Source organism: Eulemur rufifrons, chromosome 6 (genome assembly GCF_041146395.1).
Source record: "Eulemur rufifrons isolate Redbay chromosome 6, OSU_ERuf_1, whole genome shotgun sequence".
Classification (NCBI taxonomy): Eukaryota; Metazoa; Chordata; class Mammalia; order Primates; family Lemuridae; genus Eulemur; species Eulemur rufifrons.
The window spans coordinates 63,314,992-63,330,169 of record NC_090988.1 but is presented as its reverse complement, the minus strand read 5'-3'; the positions used below and the strand labels follow the sequence as shown (position 1 = coordinate 63,330,169).

Sequence of the window (15,178 nt, the reverse complement as noted above, 5' to 3'; positions counted from 1 at the left end):
GCTCAGATGTAGAACTTATTAGACAAAGACTAAATCAGCTATTTTAGGAATGTTCAAGGAACAAAGTAAACCATTCCTAAGAAACTAAAGGAAAGAATGAAAGTGATGTTGCAACAAATAGAGAATATAGAGACTCATTTTAGATATAAAGATATAAGTAAGTTAAAAGTGAAAAGATGGAAAAATATATTCCATGCAAATAGTAATCAAAAGAGAGCTGGGGTAGCAATACTATTATTAGACAAAATATACTTTAATTAAAAAACTACTACAAGAAACAAAGAAAATTATATATTGATAAAGGGGTCAATTCATCAAGAAGATAACAGTTATAAATATATATGCACCAAGTATCAGAGCCCCCAAATATATGAAGCAAACATTGATAGAATTGAAGGAAGAAATAGTTCCATAATAATAGTTGAAGACTTCAATATGCCACTTTCAGTGATGTATAGAACAATCAGACAGAAGAGAAATAAGGAAATAGGGCACTTGAACAATGCCATAAACCAACTACACCTAACAGACATATGTGGGACACTACACCCAACAATAATCCAATACATATTTTTCTGAAGCATATCTAGAACATCTCCAGGATGAATCATATGTTAGGCCACAAAACAATAAATTTAACAAGATTGAAATCATACAAACTATTTTTTCTGATTACAATGGAACGAACTAAAAATCAATAACAGAAGAAAAACTGGAAAATTCATAAATATGTGAAAATTAAACAAAATACCCCTAAACAACCAATGAATCAAAGAAGAAATCATAAAAGAAATTATAAAATCTTGAGACAGATGAAAAAAATACCAAAACTAATGGGATGCAGTGAAAGTAGTGTTAAGAGAGAAATTTATAGCTCTAAATGCATACATTAAAGAAGAAAATGATCTCAAATCAGTAATCTAACTTTATACCATAAAAATTTTTTGAAAAAGTAAATTAAACTCATGGCTAGCACAGGGAAAGACATTATAAAGATTAGAGATAAATAAAATAGAGAATAGAAAAACAAAAGAGAAAAATCAATAAAACAAAAAGTGATTCTTCAAAAGGATCAACCAAATTGACAAATCTATAGCTAGATTGACTAAGAAAAAAAGAGAGAGGATGCAAATTATTAAAATCAGAAATAAAAGTGGGGACATTAATACTGATTTTACATAAATAAAAAGGATTATAACAGAATACTATGAACAACTGAACACCAACATATTGAATAACCTAGATGAAACACACAAAGTCCTAGAAACACCACAATCTACCAAAATCAAACGAAGAAATAGAAAATTTGATAGACCTTATGCAACTAGTAAGAAAGTTGAATCAATAATCAAAAACCTGACAGGTACAATGGCTCATACTTATAATCCCAGCACTTTGGGAGGCCAAGGACAGACAATTGCTTGAGCTCAGGGGCTCAAGACCAGCCTGAGCAAGACCAAGACCCTATCTCTACTAAAAACAGAAAATTTAGCTGGGTGCTAATTTTAGTCATGGTGCATGCCTGTAGTCCCAGCTACTTGGGAGGCCAAGGCAGAAGGATCTCTGGAGCCAGCAGTTTGAGGTTGCAGTAAGCTATGATGATGCCAATGCATTCTACCCAGGGTGACAGAGCAAGATTCTGTCTCAAAAAAAAAAAAAAAAAAAAAAAGTCAAAAACTTCCCAATAAGAAAAGTCCTGAATCAGATGGCTTCACCAGTGAATTCCACCAAATGTTTAAAGAATTATCCTTCTCAAACTCTTCCAATAAATTGAAGAGGAAAGAACATTTTCTAAGTTTTTATACACCAGCATTATCCTGGTATCAGTACAAAATGAAGACACTAAAAGAATAGAAAACCTATAGACCAATATCCCTTATGAATATTGATACAAAAATCCTCAGCAAAATACTAGCAAACCAAATGTGGTGGTACATTAAAAGGATTACATGCCATGACCAAGGGGTATTTATTCCTGGATTGCAAGGATGATTCAACATATGATAATCAATCAATGAATTTTCAATACAACACATTAACAGAATGAAGGAAAAAAAACACATGACCATTTTAATTGATGCAGAAAAAGCATTTGACAAAATTCAACATCCTTTCTTGATTTAAAAAAAATACTCAATAACTAGAATTTGAACCTTCCTCAAAATGATTAAGGCTACATATGAAAAACTCATAGCTAACACTATACCCAATGGTGAAAGACTGAAAGTTTTTCCCCAATCAGGAATAAGACAAGGATGTCCACTTTTACCACTTCTATTCAACATAGTATTAAAGGTTTTAGGCAGAGAAATTAGGTAAGAAAATGAAATAAAAGGAATCCAAATTGAAAAGGAAGAAGTAAAATTATTTCTGTTTGCAAATTACATGACATAGAAATCCCTAAAGATTCCATACTAAATAAAAAACTATTAGAGCTAATAAATTCAAAAAAGTTGCAGGTTACAAAATCAACACACAAAAAAATCAGTTGCATTTCTATACACCAACAATGAACAATCCAAAAAGGAAATTAAGAACACAATTTCATTTACTATAGCATCAAAAAGGATAAAATAAAATACTTAGGAACAAATTTAACAAGGACACAAAAAACTTGGACACTGAAAACTACAAAATATTGCTGAAAGAAATTAAAGAAAATATAAATAAATGGAAAGACATCTCATGTTTATGGATTAGAAGATTTAGTATTGTTTTTTTTTTTTTTTTTTTTTTTTGAGACAGAGTCTCACTCTGTTGCCCGGGCTAGAGTGAGTGCCGTGGCGTCAGTCTAGCTCACAGCAACCTCAAACTCCTGGGCTTAAGCGATCCTACTGCCTCAGCCTCCCGAGTAGCTGGGACTACAGGCATGTGCCACCATGCCCGGCTAATTTTTTGTATATATATATTTTAGTTGTCCATATAATTTCTTTCTATTTTTAGTAGAGATGGGGTCTCACTCTTGCTCAGGCTGGTCTCGAACTCCTGACCTCGAGCGATCCACCCGCCTCGGCCTCCCAGAGTGCTAGGATTACAGGCGTGAGCCACCGCGCCCGGCCAGAAGATTTAGTATTGTTAAGATGAAAATATTGCCAAAGCTGTCTATAGAGTCATTGCAATCTCCATCAAATCCCGCTAGCATTTTTTGAAGAAATAGAAAAATCCATTCTAAAAGTCATCTGTTACTTCAAAAACTAGTCAAAATAATTTTTAAAAATAAGAATAAAATATGGAGAACTCATACTTCCTGATTTCAACACTCATTACAAAGCTACAGTAATCAAACTCGTATGGTACTGGCCTAAGAACAGACATTCAGACCAATGGAATAGAATAGAGAACTCAGAAATAAACCTTTGCATGTATGGTCAATTGATTTTTGATAAGTGTGCCAAGACCATTCAATGGGGAAAGGACAATTCAAATTTTAAAATTTTTTGTGCATCAAAGACACTATCAACAATGGCAAACAATGGAATGAGGGAAATATTTGCAAATTATATATCTGATAAGGAATTAATATCCAGAATGTATAAATAACTACAACTCAACAACAACTTCTTCCCCCAAAATCCAATAGTAAATGGTCAGTGGACTTGAATAGACATTTCTCTGTGAAGATAATACAGATTACCAGGGGCTGGTGGGATAGGGAGAGAAGAAAGGAGCATTATTGTTTATTGGATACAGAGTTTCTGTTTGGGATAATGGAAAAGTTCCGGAAATGGATAGTGGTGATGGTTATAAAACATTGTGAATATGCTTAATGCCAACTAACTGTACACTTAAAAACTGTTAAAATGATAAATTTCATGTTATCTATATTTTGCCACAATAAAAAATCAAAGAAAACAAAACAATATATTTCCTATATGTTTCCACTGAAAAGTCCTAAAAGCAATCACTAACCCAGTGCCAATAAGCACCTCTAGCGTCCAGACTGTGGTTTCTAAATATCATTTCCCACTGAAAGGAATATGAGTTCCTTGAAGTGACAGGTGATTTCAGGACTTGGACAGAAAATGTACAGCATGAGCCTAGAATGTTTTGACCAACCAAAGTGCAAAGGAAGCTTTCAAAGACTATGAAAAATAAGTGAAAAGGATTCAGGAGCAGACTTGAAGAGGCTCCCACTAGCTAAAGGTGGGACAATTTGAGCATCAGAGAGATTAATAACTACAATGGTTTAAAATACATTATAATTTGAAATTTAAAATTTCATAATGATCCTCAAAAAGAGACCAAACAAGAAAAATCTATTAGTCACCTTTGGAGAATGGTAGGGAGCAACCTCATTATTTGGAACACCGAAGAACAAAAATAAAAGGTAAGAATGTTACTTTTATCCTATATTTCAGGATAATCAGGATTTAAGCTGTCCTTTAGGTTAACAGTTGATGAAAGAAAAATTCTTTCTATAGAAGTATTCCACTTAATGAAGAAGGAAGGAGGGAGGGAGAGAGGGTAGGAGGAAGAGAGGGATGAAGGCACAAAGGACCAGAGAGGGACAGAGACAGAGACAAAGTATGAGGCTATTAGAGGAAAATATAGAAGCATATTTTTGTGACTTCATTTCTTAAACAAGAACCCTCAACATCAAACCATAGAGGAGGTGGATGCTAAATTGGATTACATTAAAATTAAAGACATTTTTCAACAACAGATACCATAGACACAGTTAAAGATGAAGGACAAATAGAAGATATTTACACTTGCTCTAAGGTTAACAAGAATGCATAAGGAACATCTGCAAATCTGCCAGAAAGGTGAAGCCCAAAGCAAAAATGGTCACTATAATAACAATATAGGCAATTAACAAAAGGGTGACCTAAATAAGGAAGAATAAGCATGTGAAGCTCAGCTTTACTAAAATTTTAAAAAATTTTTAAACAGTAGAAAGTTGGATAGTATCAAGTGCTGGTGAGTCTGGGAAAAATGGGAATCTTCACTCCTAGTAAGAGCCTAACCTGGTATCACCATTTGGAAGAGGAATCTAGCAGTTCAGCATGCACAATTCTGGGTTTTAAACTTCAGACAAATCCTCGCTTACGTCCACCAAGTTCTGTCTGTGTTCATTGCAACCCTGTTTGAGATAACAAGGAATTGGTGACAACCTAGATGTCCCTCACTAAGGAAAGCTATAAAGTGATGGAATACCACGTAGGTCAAAAAATAATTAACTAAACTTGTATATTACAATGGGAAATACTTGCACAAACTTAACGTTGTGTGAAAAGTGAAAAAAATATAATAAGCTTTATAGCCCAATAAGGTCATGTATATTAAACACCACACAGAGTTTCAATCTGCTTTTCAAGGAGACACGTATATACACAAGCATATAGACTGTGCAGCACATTGCTCAACTTCAGGGTTACCATTCACACCGCTTTCTATGTGAATGGTGCCCTCTGGGGCACGACGCCAGAATACAACATGAATGGTGCCTCCTGGTGGTGTGCAACATGGCAGCCTTGAATATGTAAGATGGTTCAGAAGCTCATAGATTAATACATTGGAAGAGGTACCTATGGTCAAAGCAGGAGGGAGAAGGGAGTGGGACTGGGGGAAGAAGGGGAACACAAAGTAAAATAAAATAAGAAAAAAAGAGGGCCCTTGCAACAGTAGTGTAACCTGGATGAAGAAATAGGATCAACTCCATTCTGAGGTCTTAAGTGGGGGGAGGGTGGACCTGAGGGAGGAATCTTAACCTGGATAAGCAGTAACCTTATAATCCTGGAAAGAAATGTGAATTTTATCCTGAAAGCTATGGGAAATCCTAGAAGTGTCTGAAATAGGAAAGATTTGCAATGGGAATGGATGAGGATGCAGAGTTGGGAACAGCAGTCCTTCAAATCAACCCATACTAGGTCTCAACGTGCATAGTGGGGTCAATGTGGCCAAAGATGCCCCGAGCCAGGTGTGCATGCCTAACTCCATGGGCACAGAGGTCCTTGGAAGGCCCAGCACTCTCCCTCTCAACTCCTCCCAGATCCTCAAGTACCCAGAGGCTCAACCAGAAACAAGTGCTAGGGACAGCTCAGAACAGCCATGATTGGTACGACCTTCCAGGCGTGAGTGTGAATAGCACAGAGCTGTCTGCCCTGGAGGCTGGGGATTCCAGGTTGTTGACTGACTATACAACTGTGCTCTGCAGAGCAGCTACAGCCCTTGGGACGCTCCGTCAAAAACTCCATGCCGATAAATGGGGTATTAACTTTTTGTGAGAAATTTTTTCTTCATTGGCAAAGGCCTCACTTCTCACAGAGAGCTGCCCAAATATTTACAGGGGAATTTCTCCTCCTTTGTCTTTTGCTAAATCCTCACCTAGTAGATAATTACTAGCTCTGTGATTTTGAGAAAATCACTCCACCTCCTTGCTGGAAATACTTGGACAAGACTTTGATAATCTCTGAAGGCTGACCAATGCCAACACTTTTGGGCCATGAGGAATGTTTTTTCTGGGTGTGCTGAACACTTCATGTGTATAATGTGTCTGGTGTGTAGAGTACCAACGGCACAGGTTTGGGGGTCAGGCTTGGGTCGGAATCCTGCATCTGCTACTTAGCAGCTGAGTGGACTTCGTTTCTTTATCCGTAAAAATTGGTGGTTAAAAAGTTTTACCTCGCAGGATTAATGCAGAGTAAACGCACGTGAAAATACCCAGCACAAGGACCCGGCACTTGGAAAGCACTCAACAAAAGTTGGTTCCTCCTCATCCTTCTTCCTTTCTGTTTAAGAAAGCATGTTTCACAAACATTTTTACCCTGGAAATTTCAGATTGTTTTGATCAAATCTTCCCTTTTCAAAAATTTAAGAACAAGCTCAAGTGCAGTTGCACATGTAGAAAGTAATTCCTAGAAAAATCTGAACTGCTAATTAGAGGCTGTTAAGAAACAATTGGGTTTATGTGTTTATTTTGTTTTGATTTGATTTTTGAAAGAGGTGGGTAGGGAGAAGCACAAAATCAAATATGTTTTAACAGCACCACCTTCTAGAAGTAACTGTTTTTGTTAGACTTAAGATGAAAAAGATAGTATTTTCTTTTTACAAATCTGATTCTATTTCTTTATCCTACTCATGTGGAGTTTTTGCCTCTCCTAATCTCAGATTATTGGCCAATTCTGATATGAAACAAAACTGCAGGTGCTCAAGGAAGGGGAAAAAGTGGGAAGGAGAGAAAACAGCACGCCCTGTGAACACTTCTGATCTGCTGACCTGCCCTTGTTGTTGTAAGGATATTTCATCAGTGACTGTTAGTCCTGGCTTCCTGAGGCCACAAAGAATTAATTAGCTAATTTTGATAAAAAATATTTTCCCAACAAAATAGAGTATCTAATGAATGCTAAGCTGTGGTGAAACAGGCACTCTCAAGCATAGCTGATTGCAATTAGAACAAATCTTTTGAAAAGCAATTTGGCAAAAAGTATCAGGCCTCTAAACGTTTGTACTCTTTGACCTGAGAATTCTTTCTGGGAACCTATTTTATTGGGGGCAGGGTGGGAGTCCAATTAGGGAAACAGATACATGCACAAAGAAGCTTATCATGGTGTTACAACACTAAAAATAATTATGGGAAACAACCTGATAACACGAACAGCTATATAAACTATGGTGTATCCACCAGACGGATGGATCTGTTTACAGGAGGCTGTCAAAACCTGAGTATAAAAGCACCTATACAGTCTTATCAAAATTATATATTTAAAAAACAGAAGCAAAACATGAAATCTGTGCAATCCAAAATGTCTGGAAGGAAATATACCAAATTGTGGAGGCTTTTGGTGATAGAGATTTAGAGTGACTTTCCTTATTTTTCATGTATGTTATTTTCAGACTATAGTATGTAACTTTTCTGATCAGCAAAAAATAATAATAAGCACATTTTATAAGGGAGCAAACAAATGTAGAGATGTCATATGGAATCTTTCGGTTTGAGAGATGGCTGGGAATGGGATAATTCAGATTGAAGATACAAGAGATTGTCTCAGTTCCACAGAAAGGATGGGACTGGCTGGTGGGTGCCCATAGTTCATTCTCTGAGGCCCGGAGAACAGCGGGAACCCTGAGGCTGGTGCAGTTACCGCTATGGATTCATTCTCACTCAGTGCCGTGATGACTACAAATGTGAATGAAGATTTAAAACATTTAGCATTTATTAAGTACTTTCTATGCACAGGCACTGTTTTGGTGCTTTTCATACCTACATTTCACCTTTCTCGGGCTTGCAAAAGCTCTTGGTAAAAGGAACTATTGTCTCCCCTCTCCCCGCCCCATGGCCTTTTCTCCTACCCACACAGAGAATGCCTTTTAGGAATATAATTGATTTGGACGAAAGAAAACCTGGGCAGACTAGGCTGCCATTTGTTATAAATAAAGCCTCCCCAGCTTCCTGAAGAGTTGACTAGAGAAGCATCTTTAAGTGGTCAGGACAGGGAAGGTTCTAGAAACAGGGCACCAGAAACTCCCACAGGCCTTCTCCCTGTGATATGACTTATTTGCTTTACAGGTTTCACGCCTGTTTGCTGACATCGGCAGCCCATCAAAGTTTAAAATAATAACAGTGAAAAGGAAAACAGCCCCTTTCTGCCAGGCAGTCCTGTTCTGCCAACTTCGATGTTCTTTTTGAGTTAATAAACGTCCAAGAACCACCTCCCCTACCACCCTGGTGGCAAACAAACAAAAAAAAGTGTAATAATTTTAAAACCACCAGGTCAGCCCATTGCCAGCATAAACCATTCAGACAAGTAGCATTTGTCATACTCTAATGAGGATTTTACCTCTGCCTCAAAATGCAAGCTATCATTAGGCCTTGTGTTTATGGGATCAAATGATCGTCTGGGGACAGTGGGTTTCTTTTGGTCCCTTCCTCGTTTTAATCACATTCAAGACCAAATACTTAGACATTTTCTGCATCAGATGGAACTAAAAAACCATTATTATGCCAGCTAATGTCTTTTGAAAACATCAATTAGGAAAATGGCCTTTTAATTCTCATTTTACTTGAAGATCTGCAAACATGCACACATGTTGTAATACCAGAACAGTGGTGGTGGTGGTGGTAGGGCCGTCTCTAAAACGGAGACAGCACAAACAGTGGTGTGAGGAGGTCAGCGGGGCAGGCTCCCACTGGGAACAAGCAGAGAATCTCTGCATGGGAAGAAACTTTTGTATAACGCGAGATCTCTTGTTATCTTCACATAAAATGTTGAAACTGGAGCCAGCCCCTCAACAGGAGGTTGATACCAGGCTTCTGCACCAAGCTGGTACCGCACACACGGCCCATTGTTAATACCTCCTCGGGACAGATTAGATCCCACATTCCTCAGAAGGACTGAGCTCCAGAGGGAAATCGGCCAGCAGGCTCCTTCCACGGGGCTAACAACTAGCTACAACTGATAAGTTTTAATTGAAATAACTGGAATAATTACATTGAGTCCCCACCAGGGCTGTCACCAGGTACTGAGAAGGTTTTGCACTTGCATGGCCCGGCATGTGCATGGGTGTACGCTAGACAATAGTAATTCAAGTTGTTAGCTCACTTTTATCCATGGCTACGTGCAGTTGTTAATCAAATTGTTCACCCAGGATGTACTATGACATTGTTTTAATTTTTCTTTTCGGGCCTTATCTAGGAAACCCTTTTATTTACACTATCTCGATTTAAGTTTGAACAAGTAACTAATTAATCTCTGACCAAAGATACTGAAGTTAGACTTGCGTCTGGGTAAAATCTGTTGAGGTCATGGCTGCTTTTAATCATATAGCTTATTTCAAAAGCTGAATATTAACAAAGATCTTTGCTTTCAAGTCTTTAACTAGAGTGCACCTTGTTGCAGCAAATTTGGTTGTGCATAACATGAATTCTGTAACTTCCTGTTATTTTTTCTGAAATAGTGATTGAGTCAATGAAGTGGCAATATGAATTAAAGGACAACACACCTGCCTTTGCAGGAACAAGTCCCAAGGGCCCAGATTAAATTTTAACCAGGACTATGTTTGCCAGGATTCTGTATCTCAAAAGTGTTATGTTTGGCTTTTGTAATAATAAAAGGCTATTTTGGGAAAAGAATTTCCTTTTAACATATACTGTATTTACCAGGAGGAAAAACAGTTAGATTTCGAAACAGTTTAGCCTTTTAGAGAAAATAGAAGGCAAATGATTTAGCAGATGGGTAATTCCCGAATCTGCAGAAATGTAAGCAGCCAGGATTTTGGTGCCTATGGGTTTTATCAAAGATGCGAGACTGAGACCAATACCAGTGAGTTCTCTTTGGCTAGTTTTAACACGTTTACAGTCACAATTAACATTTAAGGAATTTCCTTTTCATCCAAGTGTTTCTTTTAAAAGCACTTTATGCCACAAACTAAAGTTCTAGCTCCTTCCCATACAGAAGAGTGATGAAATCTCCACAATGCTTTTTTTCTTTTTTTTGAAAATGGGCTTGGACCACGTCAATTTCCCTGGGGTGTTTGTTTTCCAATATGGGGGGTTCTCACCTTCTCCCTCCTCCCTTCCCTTAAAAGAGCTTGGATTGGAGACCCGGCTTCCTCGTCCCTCACCCTCTTCCACACTCATGCCAGAGGAGCACCGCTGCCGGGCAGGCGTCCCCAGCCCTCCCCCGGCCCAGTCTGAGCCCCCTGCTGAGCGGGGCTGCCCGACAGGAGCTCAGGGCTCATCCCAGCCTGGTTTCGAGTCCCTGAGCCGGCCGGGCCAGTGCATTCCGCAAGAAAGGGAGAAGGGCCCATCCCCGTCTCCCTCCCTGCTCCTCCTACACAAGGGATTCGCACACAGGCACCGAGTCCGAGTCCTGGCTGTGCATAGAGCTCAGCCCCGTATCCGAGTCCTCGTCGTTGCCAGGACAGCTCTTGGCCAGCCCGCGGGCCTGGTCCACCCACACCTCGGCGCAGGCCTGAGGCCCGGGTTCCCGCGAGGGTCCCCCGGAACCGGGAGCCCCATCCGGCGGCGCCACCGTCAGCTCCAAAGTGTGCAAAGTCTGGAGAAGGCCTTGCAGCTCGCGCTCCTTGCTGTCCCACTGCTGCTGGCTGTAATCCAAGTCCGACTTGATGGCTTCCAGGTCCGTGTTGAGCCGGAGCCCGATGTAAAGGCTGGTGCTGAGCTGCGTCCTGACCCGCTCCTGCTCCAACAGCAGCTCGCCGTCGGGGCCGCCATCGGGCTCCGGGGGCTCCTCCCCCGCCGCCAGCTCCTCCTGGCGCCGCCGCATCCACCTCTGGTTCAGCTCCTCCTGAATCTCGGCTGAGAGGCGCTCCAGCAACTCCTCCTGCTGAACCCGCTGCTCCTGCAGCCGCAGCAGGTCTTCGCAGCGCCGGGCCAGCTCTTCCAGCGCCGCCGCCTGGGCCTCCCCGTCTAGGGGCGCCGCCGCCTCCTTCTCCGCCGGCCTCGCCTCCTCCGGCTCCTCTCCCGGGCTGGGCCCGTCGAGCTCTATGCCTGCCCCCACCAAGTAAGTCTCCTGCACGTAGTTGACCCCGTGCCGCCGCATGCGGTCCAGGTGCACCTTGGCCTCGTAGCGGTCGATCTCGCGGTCCAGCTCGCGGAGCCGCTGCACCTGCTGGCGAATGGTGTGGTCCTGGGAGAGCACCAGATGCACCAGCGTCTCCATGCGCTCTACGGACGCGCTCTCGTGTGTCCGCGGCGAAGACGAGCAGGACGAAGCTGTGGACGACGAAGTGGACGAACAGGACGACGGTGGCTGCTGCTGGCGCCGCCTGTTGAGCTTGGCCAGCTTGCGGAAGGCCTTGCGCACCACTCGCCGCTGCTTCTCCTGGGTCATGGCCAGGTTGGGCCGCGCCGGGGCCCCCCGGGCCGAGCAGGGGCGTTCGCGGCTGAGCACGACGCGTGCCTCGGCGCTGCGGGGCCCCGCGTTAGGCAGCGACGCCTCGCTGCGCACTAGCACGAAGCGCACATTCTCTTGCTCGTCGCCCCAGGCGGCCCAGAGGCGCAAAATGCGCGTCTTGTTGGGCAGGATGCGCTCAAATCCGCGCCACTTCTCCACGATGCAATAGCACTGAGGGGGCCCGCACAGCATGCCCTGCTGCAGCACCTCGTCGTCATCCTCGTCGTCCTCGTCCGGAGGTTCGGGTAGCTCCCCTGGGCCTGGCGGGTCGCCGGCCGCCCCCCGCCGCCGACCCCGCCGCTGTCTCCGTCGCCGCCGGCAGCCGTCCTCCAAGAGCACTCGCACAACGTCCGAGCAAGTGGTGCGGCGGGAAAGGCCAGACACCAGCTTCTCCTCCTGGCAGATCCACACCGATATCTTCTTCTCCGAAGGATCCATGGCGCAACCGGGGCGCAGGTGGCAGGTCCGGCCGGGCTCTGCTGGGGAGGCAGGGGCAGCGCGGGCAATCCAGCAGCTGCGGTACCGGCGGCGCCACTGGCCCTTCTCCCTGGATGCGCACCGAAGGCAGGAGGCCGGCGCTGGCTGGAGCAGCTGCGGCTGCGCTCGGCCCGGACGGCGGGCGCTCCCGGGGCAGCGCGCCCGGGATCGGGCTCCCGCCGCTCTGGCTCTGCCCAAGGTGCCCGGGGCCTCCGGATTTTGCTCCTCCCCGTGTGGCTCCACCCCCTCCCGCCCCCAGCGCCCAGAGCTGCGGCTGGGAGCGCGGGAGGCGCAGCGACCAGACCCGCCCCTAGCTGCCTCGCCGCTCCGGTGCGCCCAGTCCGCCCCTCGCGCGCGTTGCTGGCTTCCAGAGTCTCGGCCCCTTCCGCCAACTTGCTGCTCTGTCGCGCGCCGGCGCAAGGGAGGGCTTGGGAACCCTTCTGCTGCAGGGCCAGGAGCCCTCGCCTCGGCAGGGATCAGCCCTGCGTCTCCCTCGGCTTTCTGGCTCCTCTCCTGTGTCTACCGCTAGCTGGACGTACCTTGCTTGACTTTCTCATTTTTCCCGGCGCTCCAGACGCGATTCCTAATCCCTCAAGGCAGCGCCGTCTGGGGAGTGCACTTTGCACAGGCAGGGAAACCGAGGCACCCAGCGGTCTCTAATTGGAGACACCCTAATCGCATTGCGTGACCAGCTAGCAGCTCTAAGCGCTGCCTCTTACTAGGCGGGGAAGGCCTTCCAGTCTCCCTCGACAGGAAGCAATATTTGCATATTTAAGGAGAACAAGATGCGGCACTATGCTTGGTGAGCAAGTGTAGGCATGGAATGTGTAGGCTGGAGGGGGACGTTCAGAGACAGCTACTGGTTCCGTGGGTCCCTTCACTCCCTCGGCTTCCCACAGCCTTCTTGACAGAGGGACTCATTCTAGTGGGAGTTCGGAACCCAGACCCAAGTTACAAATATCCTCACCCCTCACAGTAAGAAGAAACCTGAAGGTTTCTGGCATTTTCTAGTATCCAGAGTGGTCCAGAAGAGTTAAGAGCCAAGTTACATAGCACAAGAAACCCGAGGCCGCAATGCAAATGAACTTGTTTCATCCTTAGCTGCTGATGAGAATGGTCCCTTTTGTGCAAGGCTTGCCCTGAGCTTGTCCTTGTGAGAAAGGACTGATCATGAGCTCAGGAGGTCTGATAATAAGCTCATGCCCCTGCTTCAAGACCTTGGATGGCTCCCCATGGCTTCTTGACTAAAGCATTTTTCTTCATTCACTGATTCATTCAGTCAATATTTATTGAGTACCTATCGTGCTCCAGGTCCTGTGCTGGGGATTTAATGATGAACAAATCACTAGTTCCGGGTTGCAAGGAGCTCACAATCTAGTGAGCACAGCCCAGCGAACGTTTCCAACACAGTGTCTTCTGTGCTCTGATAGGGGAGGTGCTAGGGGAACCTGGAGTGGCATCCAACCCATCTGGGAGGGGAAAAGAAGGCTTCCCTCCACCCCCGCCCCAGAAGGTGGTATCTTAGGCAAGGCCCAAAGGACCGTTTGAGTCTGCCAAAGGGAAAATAGATGGAGAGGAGGGGCAGACAGCATTCCAGGCAGAAGGAACAGTAGTGCAGAGCCAAGGAATCGAGAACATTATAGTTACTGAGGCTGCAAGGAGTTTAAGTGAAAGAAATGTCTAAAAATGAGGTTGGATGATTGAATAGGAGCTGGATCAGGAAGGGCCTTTAATTCCATGCTTATGTGTTTGGATTTATCCTAAGGACAATAAGAACCTATAGAGTGCAGATCTGGGGTCAAATGGCCAAGTAATAATCTCAGCTCACCACTTGCTAGCTCTGTGGCCTTAGGAAAATATTTAATCTTGCTGAGCCTCAGTTTCCTCATGTGTGATATGGTGGTAATGAAAATACCTGCCTAATAGGGCTGTTATAAGGATGAAATGCCTGGACCTGTTAAGTCCACAATAGTTTTATTGAAGGGTTGGAAACCTTGAAGGTTTATTAGTTTTCTATTGCTGTGTAACAAATTATCACAAACTTAGTGACTTAAGACAGTACCTGTATATTACTTCACTGTTCTGTAGGTCAGAAGTCCAGGTTTCATGGCTGCTGGGTGCTCCGCTCAGGGTGTCCTAGGCCAAAGGCCAGGTGTTGGCTGGTTTGAGTTCTTGTCTGAAGGTTCAGGGGGAAAATCCACTTCCAGACCCATTCAGGTTGTTTGCATGATGTGGTTCCTTTCACCTGTAGGTCTGAGGTCCCTGTTCTCAGGTTGTCAGCTAGGGTCACTGTCAGCTCCTAGAGGCCTTTCTCAGGTCCTTTCCGTAGGGTACACCTCTTCCCCTGCCCACAATTTTAAAGCCAGCAACAGCATGTCACACCTATCCAGTCCTCCTTTGCTTCTAATCTCTCTGCCTTCCTCTTCTGCCACTAGCTGGAGAAAACTCTGTGCTTTTAAAGTGCTTGATTAGGCAAACTCACCTGGATAATTTCTCCATCTTAAGGTTGACCAATTAGTAAGCTTAACTACATCTGCAAAATCCCTTTTGCTGTGTATAATCAGCAGGGAAATGGAGATCGTGAGGCCATTTTAGAATTCTGCCTACCACAGGGCATAACATGACCAGATTTTCACTTTTGAAAGATCACTCTTTTCGCACAGAGGACAATGGGTGATGTGTGTGGGATGAGAGGCAAGAGGCCCTTTAGAAGACTGTCACATTCATTCAAGGAAGAGATGGTGGCCTTTATTGAGCATAGTCATGGTGAGGAGACTGGACAAAATCGAGGGCTATCAAGGAGGTGGGAGAGGCAGGACTTGGTGACAGAGTAAAGGGGGATTTCC

General features: G+C 44.0%; 1 protein-coding gene across 1 annotated transcript; it reads right to left on the bottom strand.

Annotated features, from left to right (window-relative positions):
* Positions 1-10,351: 10,351 nt before the first annotated feature.
* On the bottom strand, positions 10,352-12,487 carry RASSF10 (Ras association domain family member 10). Its single transcript, XM_069469585.1, has one exon. The coding sequence runs from the start codon at positions 12,291-12,293 to the stop codon at positions 10,773-10,775; it is 1,521 nt and encodes a 506-aa protein (XP_069325686.1). The 5' UTR covers positions 12,294-12,487; the 3' UTR covers positions 10,352-10,772.
* Positions 12,488-15,178: the final 2,691 nt, after the last annotated feature.

Excerpts from the sequence above, each read along its gene's own strand:
- RASSF10 (XM_069469585.1), bottom strand. The coding sequence starts at position 12,293 with ATGGATCCTTCGGAGAAGAAGATATCGGTGTGGATCTGCCAGGAGGAG.